This window comes from Gossypium hirsutum, chromosome A13 (genome assembly GCF_007990345.1).
Source record: "Gossypium hirsutum isolate 1008001.06 chromosome A13, Gossypium_hirsutum_v2.1, whole genome shotgun sequence".
In the NCBI taxonomy this organism is placed as follows: domain Eukaryota; kingdom Viridiplantae; phylum Streptophyta; class Magnoliopsida; order Malvales; family Malvaceae; genus Gossypium; species Gossypium hirsutum.
Genome location: NC_053436.1, coordinates 110,501,971 through 110,524,777, shown reverse-complemented (window position 1 = coordinate 110,524,777; position 22,807 = coordinate 110,501,971). Strand labels below are relative to the sequence as shown.

At 31.8% G+C, this 22,807-nt stretch overlaps 2 protein-coding genes across 9 annotated transcripts; both read right to left on the bottom strand.

The window, feature by feature from the left end:
- Positions 1-7,169, bottom strand: LOC107940774 (uncharacterized). Of its 8 annotated transcripts, none has more exons than XM_041085900.1 (15): positions 6,917-7,169; positions 6,215-6,487; positions 5,181-5,217; positions 4,828-4,876; positions 4,181-4,255; positions 3,726-3,781; positions 3,532-3,605; positions 3,339-3,430; positions 3,051-3,236; positions 2,003-2,059; positions 1,665-1,721; positions 1,404-1,480; positions 796-869; positions 628-713; positions 1-193 (listed from the first exon to the last, which is right to left on the bottom strand). In XM_041085900.1, exons 5-15 carry the CDS (start codon positions 4,242-4,244, stop codon positions 138-140), a joined length of 879 nt encoding a protein of 292 aa, XP_040941834.1. In that variant the 5' UTR covers positions 4,245-4,255; positions 4,828-4,876; positions 5,181-5,217; positions 6,215-6,487; positions 6,917-7,169; the 3' UTR covers positions 1-137. The 8 variants fall into 8 exon arrangements, with proteins under 8 accessions (XP_040941834.1, XP_016729712.1, XP_040941833.1 ...); XM_016874223.2 differs by having other exon boundaries at positions 4,813-4,876; positions 6,901-7,156; XM_041085899.1 differs by lacking the exon at positions 5,181-5,217 and having other exon boundaries at positions 4,813-4,876.
- Positions 6,917-21,346, bottom strand: LOC107940771 (transcription factor E2FB; the record flags this gene model as incomplete). The annotated part of the gene is made up of 17 exons (XM_041084847.1): positions 6,917-7,189; positions 8,695-8,779; positions 8,863-8,928; positions 9,060-9,108; positions 18,775-18,901; positions 18,993-19,059; positions 19,203-19,395; positions 19,528-19,607; positions 19,688-19,753; positions 19,886-19,934; positions 20,024-20,074; positions 20,163-20,215; positions 20,477-20,531; positions 20,619-20,707; positions 20,777-20,859; positions 20,970-21,026; positions 21,112-21,346. Coding segments are annotated over 16 exons (1,389 nt in total), but the record flags the coding sequence as incomplete, so codon positions are not given.
- Positions 21,347-22,807: the final 1,461 nt, after the last annotated feature.

Below are 22,807 nucleotides of genomic sequence, written 5' to 3'. Positions count from 1 at the left end.
AAAAAAAACTTTAATTTTAACCTAAAAATTAATAGGAACCAAGCATTAATTTGGCTTTTTTCAGACCGGATTAGTAAATAAGATCGAAAGACCAGAAATAGAGACGAAGTTCATTAATTTTTCAAATGAAACGTCACCTAATTGAGTTCCATGATGTACCGACGTGGCTCCACGTACTCAACTTCTTCCAACCCTTAAAAAAAAAAAGCGAATACAGTAAACAAAAGATTAAATGTCAAGAAACAGATAGATGTTATTCTGACTTGGTATCAGACATGTCTAACATGTATTGAAATTTTTCGACAAAAAAAACACTACTCAAAATTCCTAGTTTTCTATTTTTACTGAATCGACCATAGACCAATTCCCTTTTTATTTGGGAGTATTGAATCAATACTCCCATAATTTTGAGCTTCATGTTAATCTTCCCAAGAGACATGTCAGATCCAGGGCATCCCAATTCGATTGAATGGGATGACAGTTTCTCATTCCTAATCTGTAAAATAATAATTTCAATCAAATCACACATCGGAGTATACTAGACACTCTGACAAACTCAAAAACTCAAATCAATGTAGCCATATTCTAAGCAAGGAGAAAATAGAAATGAGAGGGTAGAGAACCAACCAGCAACTTTATCAGCCTCTTCCTCACTCATGCGGGCTTCAAACAGATGATTAGCCTTATACCAATAGATGCTTTTACATGAATCCCTGTCAAGGGAAGCACTTTTCAGTGTATAGCAAGCTAATACTCAATCTTCATTAAGTCCACAAAAGAAACATGTTTAGATACCATTTAAGCACATCTAGCAGCAAAGCTTTATGATAATCCTGGTTTTTGTCATCTACCAAGCTTACTTCATACCACTGCCATTCCAGAATAAACAAAAAAGAGGCTATTGTTTATCAATAAAGGAAAATATTGCAGATATGCGATTCCAACTCCAGATCTGTTGACCCCCTTAAAAAATGGTTGCATGAACTGACTGAGCTAGCCTCTAGGTTCTAGCAACAAACTCTTCAGAAACATGAGAAATGAAAGTGAATGATGTCACAATCCTCATACCGGAGAAATGCTCCATACTCAAGAAACTACACCTAAATCAATAGATGTAAGGCCTACAACAACCTATAAAAAGTAGTAAGATGAAGCTCACATATATTCGGTTTAGAACCTGTCTAAGGACCTTGGAAAAGTTTTATTTTAATTCAAGCCGGCTTGGCTTGAATTTTCAATTAATAATAGAAATATGATTTTATTCAATTTTAATATTAAAGTATTAATATAAAAATATAGTAAAGCCAGTTTCCAATGCAAGATGGGTGTACAAGCATAATCAGATAACCATACATAACTATTTAGCCCTCAGAAATTAAAAGCAAAAAAATCAAGCAACAAACCCTTTTCCCAGATGCATCAAACCCATCATAACCCTCGTATCTGCAGGACGAACCATAATCATCGAGCAAATCATCCTCTGTTCAAGTGTTTATTACAAAAAAGAAAAAAAGAGAGAATCATCAACCAAAGCCAAAACAACAAAAAAATTGTAAGTTCCAAAATAGCGAGGCTACAAAATTAACAAAATCCACTAACACATAAAGCAGAGAGGCAGAACAAAAAAAAATCCATAATTTTTTAAGAAAAGTGGGACCTCATACCTGACAAGTCTTCCTCCTCTAAATCCTTAATGTCAGACTCTGGCTCTGGCTCAAAATCTGTTTAAAGTGAGAGAAGAGCAGGAAATCAGCACTCAAATAGTTATTGTAAAAAGTAGTCCTTAACAAGATGGCATTCACTTATTCTAAAAATGAAATTGTTAAAAATTGGTTCATTTGAGAAAAAAAAGAGAGAATCATCAAACAAAGCCAAAACAACAAAAAATATGTAAGTTCCAAAATAGCAAGGGTACAAAATTAACAAATTCCACTAACACATAAAGCAGAGAGGCAGAACAAAAAAAAATCCAAAATTTTATAAGAAAAGTCAGACCTCATACCTGACAAGTCTTCCTCCTCTAAATCCTTAATGTCAGACTCTGGCTCTGGCTCAAAATCTGTTTAAAGTGAGAGAAGAGCGGGAAATCAGCACTCAAATAGTTATTGTAAAAAGTAGTCCTTAACAAGATGGCATTCACTTATTCTAAAAAAGAAATTGTTAAAAATTGGTTCATTTGAGAAAGGAGGAAGTTGGCCTCTTATCCATCTACTAAGACAAATTTGATTGATCGGGCGAGGCACATTTGGTCAGGAGCATTCAAAGCTAGTCCGGACAACAGAAACCCACAGCCTTGTTGGGTAATGCAAATCTGATGAACACGCACACACACACACAAACTCGCTTAATAGAGGTTCTCCTCATTTTTTTTTTATTACATATATCATACTAGTTAGAAAGGAAAGAAACTATCAAACTCTCCTCCTCAATATTTGAGTATTTCACAACAACAAAAATATGCATATTGATCAACAAAAGGGATCACTTTTTAAATTCTATTATCATAATTGTATAATACTAATTGTGTGCATGTGTGTGTATGATAGAGAGAGATACCAAAACATGCACATATGGGTTATAGAGTGCACCCTTGACAGCACAATTGGGTTAAGATTTCATTGAGCATTAGAGCAGATCAAAGACTAATAGAAATACTGAGTGACATGAATTTCCACATCATAAGAATATGCCAGCTGAAAAAGCACAAACACAGAAAATATTATAGGACAATGATAAGTGACAATGATATTCACTACCAAGATACCAAACAACCAGCACCTAAACTTTCTTTCCAAAGCAGTCTCTAAATCATTTTCATTGTTTACTTAAAATCCAACTCGACAACATTTCTTTTTTCTCATCTCTTGTTGTCAAAGCATATCGCTCACTAACCCACCCACGTCTCTTCCGATCATAACATACAGAAATGACCCAAGATTTGCAAGGATTCCAAAACATTAGCAATGAAACATATAACACTCCTGGTAGAATGTGAGATACATAACACATCCAAATAATTAAAATTTAGGTGAGTCATACCTTCATTGTACCTCCATTTCTCTTTGTTTTGTCTCCGCTGCGAGAGAATGCTGCCTGCCAACATAATATAGATCTCATACTAGTCTTTTGTTTCTTTGCTTTTAGTAGACCATTGGAAGTTAAAGACCTGATTCGTTTTGCTTTCCTAGCAAGCACCGACATTGAAGGCAAACCAATTTCCTCGACTTCTTCTAATTCTTTAACAATAAAAGGAATTGGCAGAAAAAGGGTCAGCTAAAAAAAATGTATTTCTGCATAAGAAAAACTTAAAAGAGATGGAGCAGACTGAAGGAACTAACCACTTAAGTTCTCAGCCTCATCCAACGTCAAGTAAGCATGAAAAGACAAGAGGCTACGGAATTCATATATAGATGGGATTACAGACTTATCACTGTTGAAGAGAACATAAAATTCTATCATTCAATCTGATACCAAATAATTCAATTATTAACCATAAAAACCACTGAGCAAAATAAAAGAGGCTTCGCTTACCATTTAAGCACCTTTAACAACAAAGCTACCTGCTCATTACGCTGACATGTCTTCTCCAAGCGTACAAAATGCCACTGTAGTTGCATGCGGTGCAGCAATGAAATAATAAAAACCAGATAAAAAAGAGTAGAAAAAACTAGTTCCACTTGAAAACTGAAAGCAGCACAAAGAATCATGTGACACACAGATTTTACCGGTTTAGAATTGGATAAACTGGAGAAACAATCGGAGTCTTGGCTGATATCATCCTCTGTTAAAGCATGTAGGAAAGAAAAAATGAAAATTAACACAGATATTAAGTTCCAAGATACTTAACATGGCCAGGGGTAAAAGGTTATGTTGTTCTAACCCTTCATATTTCTTAAAGTATCCTTACATCCACATGCAATGCATATATGGATATGTAGATATGAGCCTCTAAAAATCCAACAAATACATGAAAATGCCCAGAAGAAAATTGAAAATACCCATGTCGATCCATCTCAGACACTCACACCTGAGTCAAAGTACGGGTAAAGGCAAAAGCCAAATAAAATTTGTGCCAAACCAAAAGAAAAAGCTAAGCACTGAATCCAAATGCCTCCCCCTTTTTCTTTTTGGACCATCTTATGAAAAAGAAAAGAAGATGACTACAAAATTCAACAAATACCTTCGAGTTCCTTATCTTCCCCTTCCCCTTCCCCTTCTCCCTTGTTGCATTCAGGTTGCTTCATCAAGCTGGAATCTGTTTCATTTGCATATCATATGTGAAAATATTCAATCAATTGAAGAAAATAAAAAACCTAAGGCGATGGAACTAAATACATAAATAAATAAAATGATAATTCAAAACTTCTATTTTGGGGAGTTTACATTAGAATCAGTCCTCCAAAATCCAAACTAGATGATTTGAAATTAAATTTATTAGAAACATGGTCAGGGGTAAAAGGTCATGTTGTTCTAATTGTCCATATTCTTAAAGTATCCCTTACATCCACATCCAATGCATATATGTATATGTAGATATGACCCTCTAAAAATCCAACAAATACATGAAAATGCCTAGAAGAAAATTGAAAATACCCATGTCGATCCATCTCAGACACTCACACCTGAGTCAAAGTAAGGGTAAAGGGCAAAAGCCAAATAAAATTCGTGCCAAACCAAAAGAAAAAGCTAAACACTGAATCCAAATGCGTCCCCGTTTTTCTTTTTGGACCATCTTATCTTTCCTTAGTAAATAGAAAAGAAAAAAAAAAGAAAAGGAAAAAGAAAAGAAGATGACTACAATTCAAGAAATACCTTTGAGTTCCTTACCTTCCCCTTCCCCTTCTCACTTGTTCAGGTTGCTTCATCAAGCTGGAGTCTGTTTCAATTGCATTTCATATGTGAAAATATACAGTCAATTGAAGAAAATGAAAAACCTAAGGCGAAAATACAGAAATAAATAAAATGATAATTCAAGACTTCTATTTTGGGGAGTTTACATTCCGACCAGTCCTCCAAAATCCAAACTAGATGATTTGAAATTAAATTTGTTAGAAACATGGCCAGGGGGAAAAGGTTATGTTGTTCTAACTCTTCATATTTCTTAAAGTATCCCTTACATCCACATCCAACGAAGTTGATAAGTAAACCCTAAAATTGATAAGTAAAGGAAAAGAAAATACCTTTAACGAAGTTGGATCGAAATGGCCAGAACGGGGCCTGGGAGATGAAGAGATTGACGAATGACCGGAGTCAGAGAGCCGTTCGAGAAAATGGGGAGTTTTTTTCCTTTAAATTATATAGCGCTTTTTTTTTGGTAAAAATCCTCTACTTTTTAAAAGTCAAAATAAAACTAGTATGAATAATTCTACATGTTGAATTGTAACCAATCCGAATTAGTATATATACAGCAAATATATTAAAGAAATTATTTTTTAATATATACGGAAAATATATTCTAGATGTTAGAATTATAACCAAACTGAATTAGTAAGAATCAAATTTTTTAATCTTTAATACTTAATCCAACTGAATTTTTTTAAAAAAATTAACTGAATTAAAATATTTCGATTAATTGATATTTATGCGTTTTGTTTTTTAGTTAAAATATCATTTGACTAAATTAGTTGAACTAACCAAACTAACTAATACATATAATATATAATATTAACTATTAAATTAGGTTAATTACCCGATTTCTAACCGAATTAATCGGTAACCGAACTTTCAAAAAATATTAACCGACATTCGACCAAATTAAATCAGTTAACCAACCGATTAACTGAACTAAATCGGTTCAGTAAGTTAATTTAGCTTTAACCGAAATTTGAACACTCTAATATTCGACATGTTCAATATTGTATTCAGTGGAAATTTTACTTTTTAATTATATAGATATTTTAAAAATTCACACGGTAACACATGCAAAATAATGACAAATTCAAAAGTTTTAATTATATAGATTATATTAATTTAAAACTTTCAAGTGATGACATGTTACAATATCAAAATTGCCACATCATTATGCCTTAACCGAATCTAAGTTTATAGATCAAATTAAAAAAAAAAACTGTTAAATTCGTAGAAATTTTTTTTTTAAGGATCATGTGGAAAAATATTATCAAATTCAGGCACCGAATATTGATTTATCCTAAACTTAACCATTATTATAGATGGTCTATAACTATAGTTATAAATACAAGGAAAAAAAACTTACATATTATTTATGAGTTTATGATGATCAACCGCCATGCAGTTTTTCGGACGTGAGAAATAATTAAACGTATTCACATAATATCCGATGCTAGATCCCCATGAAAGCTTCGACGTTAACACGGTGGTGGCATGGTGAATTCAGCTCCAAAAGACATTGAAGAAGCTCCTGTAGTTCATCGACGGAGTAGATATGCTCTTCCTCGATCATTTGCAGCATGGAGTGTCGAAAATCCAGGTACGGATCATGGGAATCGTTCACCACCACGATGTTTGTCTATTGTTCATGTAAATATTCGTGAACATTTCATTTAACTTAAACAAATGAACCTAAATATATACAAAATTTTGATATTTTTAACAAACACGAACAAACTTAAACATAAACAAACATGAACAGATGTCTATTCATTCAAGCACAATTCACTTGCGATCCTATCCAAAATCACCTCTAAAACTCGAATTTCAATATTTGCAAAAAAAAAAAATTATAGCACAATACAGTAAAAACAAGGTACCATCAGATCATTTGTTTGACATCACATGATGTCTTTATGCCCGTGAAAATATTATGACCTTACCTATGTTAGATCATTTGTATTAACTGTACAATGATTGCGCTTCCTATTCGAAGTATTCAAAGTATAAGGAACGATCTCAACGGGAAATATAAAGCCAATGACTCTTTACCTGCCGGTTGAATTACCTGGAGGCGGTACTTCAGCTGCATTTAATGGAGGTGTTTGGGGTTGTGTCGTGCTACCAGCAGCCATGCCAGTGTATTGAAGTATATCAAAATTGCTCAATTCGATGCCAGCTATATAGTCGAAAGAGTCGGGGAATATGCAAAATAATGAGCTAAAAAGAATAGTCTAATGTATTTGAGCGTGTCTCCATAGAGAGGATATGTACATTCGGTTCGCCATATGTCGGTGATGCTAACACTAGGATCCGATAAAAGCCAATAATCAGCATCATTCTGCGTAAAGAAACCAGGAATGAGTACTCGTTACCGATTTATTGGAAGAGTGTATGGATTAAAAACGTCATCGTATGAGTATTTTGAGACGATCAATGGAATATGATCTCTGAAAGACAACGTGTTTGTTTTCTGATCTTACATCAAGATCTGAGGGAACAATCTTCATGATCCAGCTTACAAAGTCCTGTGAGACATGACAATCTAAGCACATTCCATTAATATATTGGCCCTGTGTTTCGACCTCTCTGCTCTCTTCCGTTACCATACTTGCTGCTGGGTTCTCATCCAAGCCTGAAGTAGACGGTAAGTGATACGAGTCACAAAAGCCCAAATTCTTGAAGGCGAGGCCCAATAAGCAAATTCCCAGCCCAATCAAGAAATCCATCCATACTTAGTTGAAAATCAGGCCAAATTGTCAAAGTGGCCCAAGTTGTAAAGTTTTATTTTTATTTTTATTTATTTATTTATTTATTTACTTAGTTTAAATTTTTATGTCAATATTCAGTCCAAGAGTCCCAGATAAAATGACCTTTGACCGAATTTCCATATTAAAATAATTAGGAGTTTTTTTATTTTAGTTTTCTAATTAGATTAGGACTAGTTATAAGGCCTATTTAAAGGCATGGCTGTCCACCTTGTTAAACACTGATCATTATTATTAAAATTTCAGATTTGTTGAGAGCAGAATTTTCTTTGAGTTTTCTCCAAGATTTCTCTCTTGAGTTTTATTTAGAAGTTGTTTTAACAATCTTTTGATTGTGGGAGCCATCTTCAACCTTCTTCTTGCCATTGATATTCTTTGGAGGGGAGATTAGAGCCGTTTGAAGGGAGTTGTGAGATCTTTCGGGATTTCAAGGCTTCTTAGGACTTATCTTTTAATTTCTTACTGTCAATTCTTTCTTTATTTCTGCTTGTGCCGAATCTTTATCTAATTTATTTTCTGTTCTTATTGTGTTTTCAGCCTTTTTTTATCTTAAGGAATTAGCCCAAAAATCCTCAATTTCTAGGGTTCTTACCGATTCATCCATACTCTTTTTTGGGAGAAATTAGATTGCCGAAATTTGGAGAAAACTATCTGGGTGTTTAATTGGGCAGAATCGCAATCTCTTCTAGGGTTTCAAGATTCCTTATTAACACTTATTTCTATTCTCTATTTGATTCTTTACTGTTTTGGGGATTTTATTTCAGATCTGAAAATTCAAAAATCTAATCTTTTAATTTTCTGTTTCGTTTCAGATCTAATTGTTTAGGGTTTTCGTAGGAGTTTCTCGTGACTTTGCAACTCGATCTTGGTCCGCGCGCAACCCCGTATCAGTAAGTTTGATGGCAGACCAACACCTTGTATCTCTTCAAATTTCTCCGCAACTTCAATAGAATAGCACAGAGAGATAAGAGGAATTATCAGGAAAGTCTACCGCTTTAGTGCTAGGATGAACATTTATCATGCCATACGACAAGATTTATATCATACCAAACTTTAATCAACAAGAAGCCGTGGTTACCTGACAAGGTAATCATCTATAGGACCCATTGAAAATTTGAACTTCCAAGAACAATCCGGTATCTCCTTTGGAGAGAATCATCATCCTGCAATAAAAAGAAGGGTTTGCAATTAAGATCGAGCATGGACATGTCAACTGTACATTAATTCTTCAAGCCTTTGAGAATACCTCGTCAGGATCAGGGACTTCCAAAGTGGTTCCGTGCGGAGCTTTAATGGCAATCAACATTTCGTTCTAAACAGGGCAACAAAAACAGATAGTTAACAACCAAAACTAGAAAGCATCCCTAGCAATGGCATTAGCAATGCCAGGCGACCTTATACCAACTCGAAAACATTAATGAAACATTCAAGCAATAAAAAAACCTGGAAACAGGGTAAGCTCTTGATATCTTCCTCGGTAACAAAAAGCCACCTGAGACAGGGAAAGATGAAATTAAGTTGCTCTTCTGAAATCATGCAAAAACTGTAAAAATAATATCTCGAGGGTAAGTAAAGATCTACTTGTTATTAATTTTTGTCTTCACTTAGGTCCCTCAATCTTTCTTGCATCTCTCTGTATGGTATAGAAAAATCGGTAATAATTTAGCAAACGAAATCGATTTAACTGAGGTAAGAATAACAGAAGCCGTAATCGCTTTAACCTTATTTGTCCATCTAATCTCGTTCCTGATTATGAAGGTTTTCAACCTCTGCCTGCAAGGAATGTTACCGTTATGAAGCTCCCACTACAAACTTAACTGATACAAAACAAAAGATGTTTAATCCGCCATGTTCAGGTATTGTATTATTAGTCACGTAAATTAATATGACTCAACAAAGCTGTATTCCGATAAGCTAAATAGCACAAGGCTGCAAGGTGAAAACAGCACACAGATCAAACCATAACAGCTGAAGCATAATCATTAAAGTATTTGAATTTCATTAACAATTTGTTCACAGTTTCACAAATCATACCTGCAAAGCAGCAACATTCTCATCAACCTCCCCTGGCCTCGAGACATAAACCCCCCTGACATTAACTAAAAGATTTGAGTGTTTTCTTAAGTAGGAAACCGTTCAATGCCAATGAGTAGATTAGCAAGGATATATATCATACTTCCACTGAATTCTGTTCTTGAGTTTCTTTTCTATAAGACCAATTCCTTCAAGGACATTGGTTATATCATATATCCTCCTCTTTTGCACCTAGAAGAACAAAAAACCATCAAGAAACGGAATTGTACGATCAATTGAGCAAATAATGAAACAGTTACCTCTTAAGGTACCAGCAGCTTTGTTTAAATCTTGAATACCATCTTCAGCTTGTTCAATCAAATTTATGAACTTCTTTGTCAAAAGTCTTAAGTTTAAATTCAAGAATAAAGTATCTGTTTCATACAGCCACTTAAATTTTCTATAATAGTTTCATAATAAACACCTGAAAAAGAATACTCAGGGGCAACTAAGCTAATGGGGAGGAATTGCCATAACTGGTGGGGGTTTAAGCAATTTCATTCCAATGTGTAATTTGCATGTATATTACTCTTTTTCATGACTTTGTGGAATGAGGTAATTTGTTCCTACATCACCAATGGCCATGACAATAAAAGTTGTGTAGCATCTATAAATTTTCTCTAACTTGGCATGTTCTATCTCTGTAATTCATTTAGGAGTGGTGGATTGTTTGTCAATGAATCATTGGATACCATTTCACCAAAATCTAGGTATCTGGTTGAATCTATTTCTAGGTTCTATTTTATAATTTTTGGATGATTGGTAAAAGGTGAACCAAAGGACGAAATACCTTGCTTCGAGGAAAAGGTAATTAACTGCTACTGAAATACTTTGCAGACTCAATTGTATATAATTCTCGGACATCATTGATCAAGGCATATACTTGACTTATTGAAATTACTCAACTGTTCATAACTATAAGAAAACTTAATACGTAAAGCTTAAACACTTGAGCTAAAATCGAAGATCCATTAGTAATATCTTCGGTTCTCAAAAACAATAAAGCTAATGTCTCTGCAATCAAATACAAGTAATATCTTCCCTTCTCAAAAATCAGTTTAATGGTCAAATGATAGAAAAGCTGAAAGCCAAAAAAAAACTTAGCATTTGCTATCACATGTCTAACTTAATTTAATTTGCTTTTTTTTTTGTTGCACCAATTCTCTGTTCCACCTTTCATTTTCTTGGCACTTCAAAATCATCTTCGGTCTCCTACAAACACAAGTATCGTAACGATTAATTCTTACTCAATTTTAAAGTAAGCAAAAGTAAATGGATGAAATATAGATCTTACCTTTTCCATAAATTCGTGCTAAATATAATAACAGGGCTTGATACAGCGATGCCATTATCTTCCTTCTATTCGCGACATATTAATGTTACATGTGCCAATACAAGTTGGTCTCTTACTATCACCTTAAAATATTTTCTTTCCTCAAAATTGCAAAAGTTTAACACATTTTGTTCAACTGATATGTTAATATACTTTGGAAATGCTTCATCTACTTCTTCCCCTAGTCTTGAGGTATATTTTTTACCATGCAACCATATTTCAACCTTGTAGGTGCACTTGGGACAACCTACATTTGTCAGTGTTCTATTAAATATATATTCTGAAGCTTTATCCAACACCAAATTGAAATTTGGTAAGTTAACATCCATCCTAAGATTTTTTTCTTCAATGTTTTCCTCCATTAATGCTAAATATTCCAGTTCACCCTCACGGCTCAGCAAATATCTTCTATACTCTTCGGGAGATATATCATATACTGAGCCTGTAGTCATTGCTTTCAATGGATAATACATCCACTTGTCATTGCTAGCACAGCTTTATTGGATGACTTTATCACTGGATTTACTGCAATTATTAAAAGAAAGTTTGTTTCAAAGCTCCATAAGAATAATAGTTAAAAAGGTTAAGAAATAAATGTTCAATTACCACTACTCATTATAGCTGATTTAATTTTTGCTATTCTCCAATCCTTGTGAAATGTCTTAATGTAGGATAGCATGCCAACAACAACTGCAGTAGCCACTGATCACCTGGTAATGAGCATACATATTCTAAGCATCGTATTTGTTAGAACATAAAATATCTTCTCCCGGAGCACATATATCAGGCTGCAAAAGTAGAAACTAAAATATCAATTGTATGAACAATTCCAATATATAATTAAATATTGATACAAAAATGGATAATAAACAATAAATTATGTATTCTATCAAGAGATAAAAAAGATATAATTACCTTTAGTACATATGGATTTGAGCCTTTTTCGGATGTGAGGCTAACTTTACAAAGGTCCCCATCTTGTTCCTCATAAACAGTCTGGTAAATTTTTGCTTTCTTTTCTCTTGAAAAATAATATTAATATTTAATAGACATACATATAAATTATCCAAAATAATGAAACAACTTTAAAAAGTATACATTTTGTTACTGTTGTCTATATACTTCTAAATTTTAATGCTATCTTTTTCCATCACATAAACAACAGGTCTATGAAGCTCATATGATATAGAATCATGTATCTGATATACGCACAATATTTTCATTTAAAAGCACATTTATTATCTCTTTTTTTCCATCATTATAAATAATTTTCCCCTTCCCATCTTTTCGAATCTCCATTTTTTTATTTTGCAGTTGAGATGTTTCAGTTTTGGATTCAACTTCTTTTCCTTTGCTTATTCCTACAACTTCAAAAGTTTTTTTAACATATAAATAAAATTTCGTTAGTGTAATTTTTATAAACCAATATTAAAATTACAATATAATCTAAATAGAAATTTATAGGGAACATAGACCAATGAATTAGTTTTCCAATAATCTTCAACTTTATCCATAAATGAATCGAACTCCTAAATTAAAAAATATATAACAAGTTAGTACATTATCATTGAGCTAGTAATTTAATTAGAGAATGATGATTTATCTTAATTTGTATTCCACTTCCTAGCTCAACTTGTGTTATGAATATTCCACCAGAATTACATGATCCGACCTCAATAACCCAATGAGCTAATCCTCCCAATAGAGTGTAATATTTGTCACCATGATTACCCGAAGCTGTAGAAACAACTATATTTTCCCTCATTGCTAGATATCCTCACAAATTCACTGGGTCGCCGAGATAGGAAGAATTGTTTGACAAAGTATTAGTGCTCAAAGGTATCATTATTACATCTATCTTGTCCAAAGTAGCTTTCTTCATAGCATTAAGCAAAGAATTTTTTAAAACTTTAACACTTCTATCAATTATCACCATAAACTTTGTAGAATGCTATTCTGACAAAAAGGTTTGCTCCTTGTATTTTAGAATCGAAAATTCCAAAAATATCTTTCAGCCAATTTATTTCTGTTAAAGTTCCAGTGGCAATGGAAGCACGTGCAGTGCCATGACCATTAAGCTCTTCAGGAAAATTAAAATCAACAAATCCTGTCACTTTTGTCAACACTATTCATTTAATGTAATTTTCAATAGCCACATCTTTTTGCATTAAATATCAATTTAAATCATCATTTTTATTATAAAAAATAAATTAGTAATAACTGAATCAAAATACATACATTTTAAAAGGAGTATTCAAGTGGTTGGATTCCAAAATAGGAATATGTTTATCTTCAAAACATTCATGATTCACATTTATACTTGAATCAATAATCGCAATTATTGATTTCAACTTTTCTTCCATTAAAATTTTTTCTGTCTTCAAAGCAATTTTTTTTCTTCATTCATGATAAATTTTCAAAATTTGAACATGTATGGTGCAACTGATATCATCTACATTAATAGAATGGTTAGTGATCCTAACAAATTTAATTATTCAAATTTAATTCAATATTTAACACAATTTTGAATTAAAACTTGAAAAAACTATAGTCAATATACTTTTCATTCCTGTATCACTTTTCCTTCCTTTTTTGGTGAATTATAAAAGCAGGCAGGGCCGAATTCAGGGGTTGGCAGGGGCTCTGTCCCTTCTAAAATGAAAAATTTTCTATTTAAACCTTTTAAAAATTTTAAATTATTTTTACTTTTACTTTTACTTTTAAAAATAAAAAATTACTTTTACTAATTTAAAATTTTAAAATGCTTAAACAGAAATTTTTTCATTTTAGAGGGGACCGAGCCCCTGCCAACCCCTGAATTCGGCCTTACCTACTTTTTTAATTCACCAAAAAAGGAAAGAAAAGTGATATAGGAATGAAAATTATATTGAATATAGTTTTTTCAAGTTTTAGAATTAAAATTCACAAAATTGTGTTAAATATTGAATTAAATTCGAATAATTAAATTTGTTAGGATCACTAATGAATAATTAAATTCGAACCATTCTATTAATGCTGATGATATCAGTTGCACCATGCATGTTCAAATTCCAAAAATTTATCATGAATGAAGAAAAAAATTGCTTTGAAGACAGAAAAAATTTCAGTGGAAGAAAAGCCAAAATCAATAATTGCAATTATTGATTCGGGTATAAATGTGAATCATGAATGTTTTGAAGATAAACATATTCCTATTTTGGAATCCAACCATTTGAATATTCCTTTTAAAAGGTATGCATTTTGATTCAGTTATTACTAATTTATTTTTTATAATAAAAATGATGATTTAAATTGATATTTAATGTAGAAAGATTGTGGCTATTGAAAATTACACTTAATGAATAGTGTTAACTGAAGCGACAGGATTTGTTGATTGTAATTTTCCGGAAGACCTCAATGGTCATGACACTGCATGTGCTTCCATTGCTGCTGCAACTTTAATAGAAATAAATTAGCTGAAAGATATTTCTAAAGTTTTCGATTCTAAAATACAAAGAGCAAATCCTTTTGCCAGAATAGCATCCTACAAAATTTATGGTGATAAAGTGATAGTTGATAGAAGTGTTGAAGTTTTAAAAAAAAATTTACTTGATGCTATGAAGAAAGCTACTTTGGACAAGGTGGATGTAATAATGGTACCTTTGAACACTAATATTTTGTCAAACAATTCTTCGTATCTCGGTGATCCAGTGAATTTAGGAGGATATCTGGCAATGAAAGAAAATATAGTTGTTTGTACAGCTTCGGATAATCATGGTGACAAATATTACACTCTATTGGGATGGTTAGCTCCTTGTGTTATTGAGGTCGGATCATGTAATTCTGGTGGAAGATTCATAACATAAGTTGAGCTAGGAAATGGAACACAAATTAAGGTAAATCATCGTTCTTTAATTAAATTACTAGCTTAAAATAATGTACTAACTTATTATATATATTTTAATTTAGGGGTTCGCTTCATTTATGGATAAAGATGGAGATTATTGCGAACTAATTCATTGGTCTGAGTATATGCCCTATAAATTTCTATTTAGATTATATTGTAATTTTAATATTGATATATAAAAATTACACTAACGAAATATTTGTTTATATGTTAAAAGAGCTGTTGAAGTTGTAGTAACAAGCAAAGGAAAAGAAGTTGAATCCAAAACTGAAACATCTCAACTGCAAAAGAAAAAAATGGAGATTCGAAAAGATGTAAAGGGGAAAATTATTTATAATGATGGAAAAAAAGAGATAATAAATGTGCTTTTAAATGAAAATATTGTGCATATATCATATACACGATTCTATATCATATGAGCTTCATAGACCTGTTATTTACATGACGGAAAAAAGATGGCATTAAAATTCAAAAGTTTGTAGAAAATAGTAGCAGAAGGTATATTTTTTAAAGTTATTTCATTATTTTGGATAATTTATATGTATGTCTATTAAATATTAATATTATTTTTATCATATTATTTTTCAAGAGAAAAGAAAACAAAAATTTACTAGACTGTTTATGAGGAACAAAATGGAGACCTTTGTAAAGTTAACCTCACATCTAGAAAAAGCTGAAATTCATATGTACTAAAGGTAATTATATGTTTTTTATCTCTTGATAGAATTCATAATTTATTGTTTATTATCTATTTTTGTATCAATATTTAATTATATATTGGAATTGTTCATACAATTGATATTTTAGTTTCTACTTTTGCAGCCTGATATATGTGCTCCGGGAGAAGATATTTTATGTGCTAACAAATACGATGCTTAGAATATTTATACTCATTAGCAGGTGATGAGTGGTACTTCAATGGCTACTACAGTTGTTGCTGGCATGCTATCCTACATTAAGACATTTCACAATGATTGGGGAATAGCAAAAATTAAATCAGCTATAATGACTAGTGGTAATTAAACATTTATTTCTTAACCTTTTTAACTATTATTCTTATGGAGCTTTGAGACAAACTTTCTTTTAATAATTGCAGCAAATTCAATGATAAAGTCATCTAATAAAACTATGCTAGCAATGGAAAGTGGATGTATTAATCCATTGAAAGCAATAAATCCGGGCTTAGTATATGATATATCTCCCAAAAAGTACAGAAGATATTTACTGAGCCGTGAGAGTGAATTGAAATATTTAGCATTAATGGAGGAAAACATTGAAGAAGAAAAAAATCTTAGGATAGATCTTAACTTACCAAATTTCAGTTTGGTGTTGGATAAAGCTTCAGAATACATATTTAATAGAACACTGACAAATATAGGTTGTCCCAAGTGCACCTACAAGGTTGAAATATGGTTGCATGGTAAAGCATATACCTCAAGACTAGGGGAAGAAATAGATGAAACATTTCCAAAGTATATTAACATATCAATTGAACTAGATGTGTTAAACTTTAGCAACATTAAGGAAAGAAAGTGTTTTAAGGTGATAGTAAGAGACCAACTTGTATTGGCACATGCAACATTAATATGGCGCGAATAGAAGGAAGACAATAGCATCGCTGTATCAAGCCCTGTTATTATATTGAGCACGAATCTATGGAAAAGGTAAAATCTATATTTCATCCATTTACTTTTGCTTACTTTAAAATTGAGTAAGAATTAATCGTTAAAATACTTGTGTTTGTAGGAGACCTAAGATTATTTTGAAATGCCAAGAAAACGAAAGGTGGAACAAAGAATTGGTGTAACACAAAAAAAAAAAGAAAAATAAAAGCAAATTAAATTAGGCTAAACATGTGATAGCAAATGCTAAGTTTTTTTTTGTTTTTTTTAGCTTTCAGCTTTTTTATCATTTGACCATTAAACTGATTTTTGAGAAGGGAAGATATTACTTATATTTGATTGCAGAGACATTAGCTGTATTGTTTTTGAGAATCTAAGATATTACTAATGAATCTTCGATTTTAGCTCAAGTGTTTAAGCTTTACGTATTAAGTTTTCTTATAGTTATGAACAGTTGAGTAATTTCAATAACTCAAATATATGCCTTGATCAATGATGTCCAAAAATTATATACAATTGAGTCTATAAAGTATTTCAGTAACAGTTAATTATCTTTTCCTTGAAGCAAGGTATTTTGTCCTTTGGTTCACCTTTTACCAATCATCCAAAAAGTATAAAATAGAACTTAGAAATAGATTCAACCAGATACCTAGATTATGGTGAAATGGTATCCAATGATTCATTGACAAACAATCCACCACTCCTAAATGAATTACAGAGATAGAACATGCCAAGTTAGAGAAAACTTATAGATGCTACACAACATTTCTTGTCATGGCCATTGGTGATGTAGAAACAAATTACCTCATTCCACAAAGTCATGAAAAAGAATAATATACATGCAAATTACACATATACATCCAACCAAAATAATAAAGAGATAAAACAACACAAATATTGCTATAATGACTAGTGGTAATTAAACATTTATTTCTTAACTTTTTAACTAGTATTCTTATAGAGCTTTGAGACAAACTTTCTTTTAATAATTGCAGTAAATCCAATGATAAAGTCATCCAATAAAACTATGCTAGCAATGGGAAGTGGATGTATGAATCCATTGAAAGCAATGAATACAGGCTTAGTATATAATATATCTCCTGAAGAGTATAGAAGATATTTGTTGAGCCGTGAGGGTTAATTGGAATATTTAGTATTAATGGAGGAAAACATTGAAGGAGAAAAAATCTTAAATATGGATCTTAACTTACCAAATTTCAGTTTGGTGTTAGATAAAGCTTCAGAATACATATTTAATAGAACACTGACAAATGTAGGTTGTCTCAAATGCACCTATGAGGCTGAAATATGGTTGCATGGTAAAGCATATACCTCAAGGCTAAGGGAAAAAGTAGATGAAACATTTCCAAAATATATTAACATATCAGTTGAACCAAATGTGTTAAACTTTAGCAACATTGAGGAAAAAAAGTGTTTTTAAGGTGATAGTAAGAAGTGCATTGGCATTGAGAGACAACTTGTATGCAACATTAAAGTAAACTACACTAATAGTCGTCCAACCATTAATAAATTTCTTTTTTTACCATCCAGTTATGCAAAGTTTCAAAATAATCACTCAACTATCTAATTTTATTTTTTTGATCACCTAATTATCTTAGATTTTTGCGTTTTGAATGTTTAAATTTTTATATTAACCAATTTGCAACCAAAAAAAACAATTGAATAGTTGGATGACAAGAAAAAAATACTTATAATTAGGTTTGTAATTTACCCATAAAATTATTATTTGTGTGCTTATTTTATTTATAATATAATTATTAATATTTATATCTAAAATAATAAGATATATGTTTGTTTATTATTCGTGTATGTTTATGAATATGTTCGCAAACATTTCGTTTAACTTAAACAAATGAACATGAACATATACAAAATTTTGATATTATTTATGAACACGAACAAACTTAAAAATAAATAAACATGAACAGATGTCCATTCGTTCAAGCACGATTCACTTACGGTCCTATCCAAAATCACCTCTAGAACTTGAATTTCAATATTTGCAAAAAAAACTTTATAGCACAATACAGTAAAAACAAGGTATCATCAGATCATTTGTTTGACATCACATGATGTCTTTATGCCAGTGAAAATATTATGACCTTACCTATGTTAGATCATTTGTATTAACTGTACAATGATTGTGCTACCTACTTCCTATTCGAAGTAATCAAAGTATAAGGAACGATCTCAACGGGAAATATAAAGCCAAGGACTCTTTACCTGCCGGTTGAATTACCTGGAGGCGGTACTTCAGCTGCATTTAATGGAGGTGTTTGGGGTTGTGTCGTGCTACCAGCAGCCATGCCAGTGTATTGAAGTATATCAAAATTGTTCAATTCGATGCCAGCTATATAGTCGAAAGAGTCAGGGAATATGCAAAATAATGAGCTAAAGAAAATAGTTTAATGTATCTGAGTGTGTCTCCATAGAGAGGATACATTCGGTTCGCCATATGTTGGTGATGCTAACACTAGGATCCGATAAAAGCCAATAATCAGCATCATTCTGCGTAAAGAAATCAGGAAATGAGTACTCGTTACCGATTTATTGGAAGAGTGTATGAATTAGAAACATCATCATATGAGTATTTTGAGACGATCAAAGGAATATGATATCTGAAAGACAACGTGTTTGTTGTCTGATCTTACATCAAGATTTGAGGGAACAAACTTCATGATCCCGCTTACAAAGTCCTGTGAGACATGATGATCTAAGCACATTCCATTAATATATTGGCCCTGTGTTTCGACCTCTGCTGGGTTCTCATCCAAGCCTGATGTAGACGGTAAGTTTGATGGCAGACCTACACCTTGTATCTCTTCAAATTTCTCCTCTATTTGACTAGAATAGCACAGAGAGATAAGAGGAATTATCAGGACAGTTTACCGCTATAGTTCTAGGACGAACATTTATGATGCCATATGACAAGATTTATATCATACCAAACTTTAACAGACAAGAAGCCATTGTTACCTGACAAGGTAAACATCTATAGGACCCATTGAGCTTCTAAGGACAAGCCGGTATCTCCTTTGGAGAGAATCATCATCCTGCTATAAAAAGAAAGGTTTGCAATTATGATCGAGCATGAAAACATAAACCGTACATTAATTCTTCAAGCCTTTGAGAATACCTCGTCAGGATCAGGGACTTCCAAAGTGGTTCCGTGCGGAGCTTTAATGGCAATCAACATTTCGTTCTAAACAAGGCAATAAAAACAAATAGTTAACAACCGAAAGTAGAAAGCATCCCTAGCAATAGCATTAGCAATGCCAGGCGACCTTATACCAACTCGAAAACATTAATGAAACATTCAAGCAATAAAATAAACCTGGAAACAGGGTAAGCTCTTGATATCCTCTTCGGTAACAAAAAGCCACCTGAGATGGGGAAAGATGAAATTAAGTTGCTCTCCTGAAATCATGCAAAAACTGTAAAAATAATATCTCGAGGGTAAGTAAAGATTTACTTGCTATTATTTTCGTCTTCACTTAGGTCCCTCAATCTTTCTTGCGTCTTTCTGTACGGTATAGAAAAATTGGTAATAATTTAGCAAACGAAATCAATTTAACTGAGGTAAGAATAGCAGAAGCCGTAGTTGCTTTAACCTTATTTGTCCATCTAATCTGTGTTCCTGATTATGAAGGTTTTCAACCTCTGCCTGCAAGGAATGTTACCGTTATGAAGCTCACACTACAAACTTAACTGATACAAAACACAAGACGTTTAATCCGCCATGTTCAGGTATTGTATTATTAGTCACGTAAATTAATATGACTCAACAAAGCTGTGTTCCGATAAGATAAATAGCAAAAGACTACAAAGTGAAAACAGCACACAGATCAAACCATAACAGCTGAAGCACAATCATTAAAGGATCTGAATTTCATTAACAATTTGTTCACAGTTTCACAAATCATACCTGCAAAGTAGCAACATTCTCATCAACCTCCCCGGGCCTCGAGACATCAAGCCCCCTGACATTAATTAAAAGATTTGAGTGTTTTCTTAAGTAGGAAACCGTTCAATGCCAATGAGTAGATTAGCAAGGATACATATCATACTTCCACTGAATTCTGTTCTTGAGTTTCTTCTCTATAAGACCAATTCCTTCAAGGACATTGGTTATATCATATATCCTCCTCTTTTGCACCTAGAAGAACAAAAAACCATCAAGAAACGGAATTGTACGACTCAATTGAGCAAATAATGAAACAGTTACCTCTAAGGTACCAGCAGCTTTGTTTAAATCTAGACTACCATCTTCAGCTTGTTTAATCAAATTTATGAACTTTGTCAAAAGTCCTGAGTTTAAATTCAAGAATAATGTATCAGTTTCATACAGCCACTTAACTTTTCTATAATGGTTTCATAATAAACACCTGAAAAAGAATACTCAGGGGCAAAAACAATACCTAAGGAGCTATCATAACGACAAGGACCTGCAGGAGTGAGATTATTGCTAGGAGAACCTGCAAATTTTCATAAGTTCTCACTATCTATTATCCGATTTTTATTCATTTAGCTTCACTAGAACTTGGCTACATTGATACTGACCAAGAGCTGAAGAAGGAGTTTGAGGGCCAAATTTGCTGCTTTTCTGCTTTGTGGGTTGGAGAAGGTTCTTGCGAATCTCCAATGGTGGTTGTTCAAAAGCTTTTTTCTTTTCTGGATCTTTGATTCGTTTTGAGGCTCTGTTTTGCTTGGAAAGGGTTCGGCTGCTGATATTCTCTTGGGAAGTTTTGGGGAGTGGGTTTGGGGTTTGATAGTGGTTTTGATTTCTATGTGCTGTTTACCTATTTTTGCTTTGGTTTTTTCCTGCTTTATTGTTTTTGCTTTGGTTTTTTCCTGTTTTTGTTGTAGTTTCATGTTTTCCTTGGGTGACTTTTTCTGTCAGTTATTTGTCGAACCTATCCCCTCTTTAATGAATATCAGTTATTTAAAGTAAAAAAAAAAAAGAAATTACGTAAATAAATAAATTTCTTTAAGAAAATAAAAAAAAGGGTTCGAATCTGCGGTTCGCGCCTTTTGTTAATGGGTAAAGTGGCAATTATTTAGCGCACGTACGCAAGATTAGGCGCCACATTGTTAGGGCACCGTTTCATTTATGGTATGAAATTTAAATACAAGAAAATATTTAGTCCGAAAAATATATTTAAATAAAAAATAATATTTGTTTTTATTCGATCTTAATTCAAATCACATGTTTATATTTTTTTATGTATTTTTAGTTTGTTGGTAAATATTTATTTTAATATTTTTAGTGTATTATATTTTTTAAAATTTATTTTTATATAAAAATAAATTAAAAAATGTATTATAATCGGCCGAATCAAATACAAGTTTATTATTTTTAATATAGATCAGATTTGAATAAAATTATAAACTCATTTTTTCAAATCAAATTCAACCTAAAAAGTAAGCCTAAAATTTTACATAGACTCACCAATTATTAGTTTTACTATTAAAGTAACTCGAGGGTAGAATTAGAGTTTAGATGGCTTTAGTTTTGTGACAATTAAGCAATGGGATTTTTGGATGTGGGGTATTTAGGTCATTTTCTAGCAAATTAAAAAAACTGACGTATAAAGAGAAAAAGTTAATTTATATGGTTTATATATTAATGGTCTTATAAAGTTTAATAGCTTATTCAAATAAGTCCTTATATTTTTTATTCACCTATATAAATTCCTATTCTTTATAAAAACTTTTAGTTTTAATTATTTTGTTATTTTTTATGACATGAACAATAAATTGACAAAATTACATATAAATAATTTGTTTAATTACACAAATACATAAGTAAAAAAATATTTTTTTATTTTATCACAAATTTATTTGTTGTAAGAATTTCAGTATGAATGTCTACCACCAAATCTATCATAATATTCATATAAATTTGTGGATTTAAATTTGTAATAAGAAAAATGTGGCTAATTTGGGTAAAAAAAAACAAGAACTTAAAATAAGCTATTATAATTTAGGGGTAATATGCAATTTTATATATCAACTTTCTCTTTTTTTTTTTACTTGCAATTTGATCTAATTCTCCTGAATTATATTTATCTATATTATTATTAATATTTTTTTCTATGATATCTGTATTATTATTTTTTTCCAATTTAATACACATACTATACAAATATTATATATTAAGGTGCACTAAAAATCAATCTTAAAATGTGAATTAAACACTAAAAAAATTACTATACCAAAATATGTAACTTAGATCAAATATAAGTATCATATTAGA

Excerpts from the sequence above, each read along its gene's own strand:
- LOC107940774 (XM_041085900.1), bottom strand. The coding sequence starts at position 4,244 with ATGAAGCAACCTGAATGCAACAAGGGAGAAGGGGAAGGGGAAGGGGAA. Across the intron at positions 3,606-3,725 it reads GTTTATCCAATTCTAAACCG|TGGCATTTTGTACGCTTGGA; the intron begins GTAAAATCTGTG and ends ATGCAACTACAG. Across the intron at positions 870-1,403 it reads TTGATGCATCTGGGAAAAGG|TGGTATGAAGTAAGCTTGGT; the intron begins GTTTGTTGCTTG and ends CTGGAATGGCAG.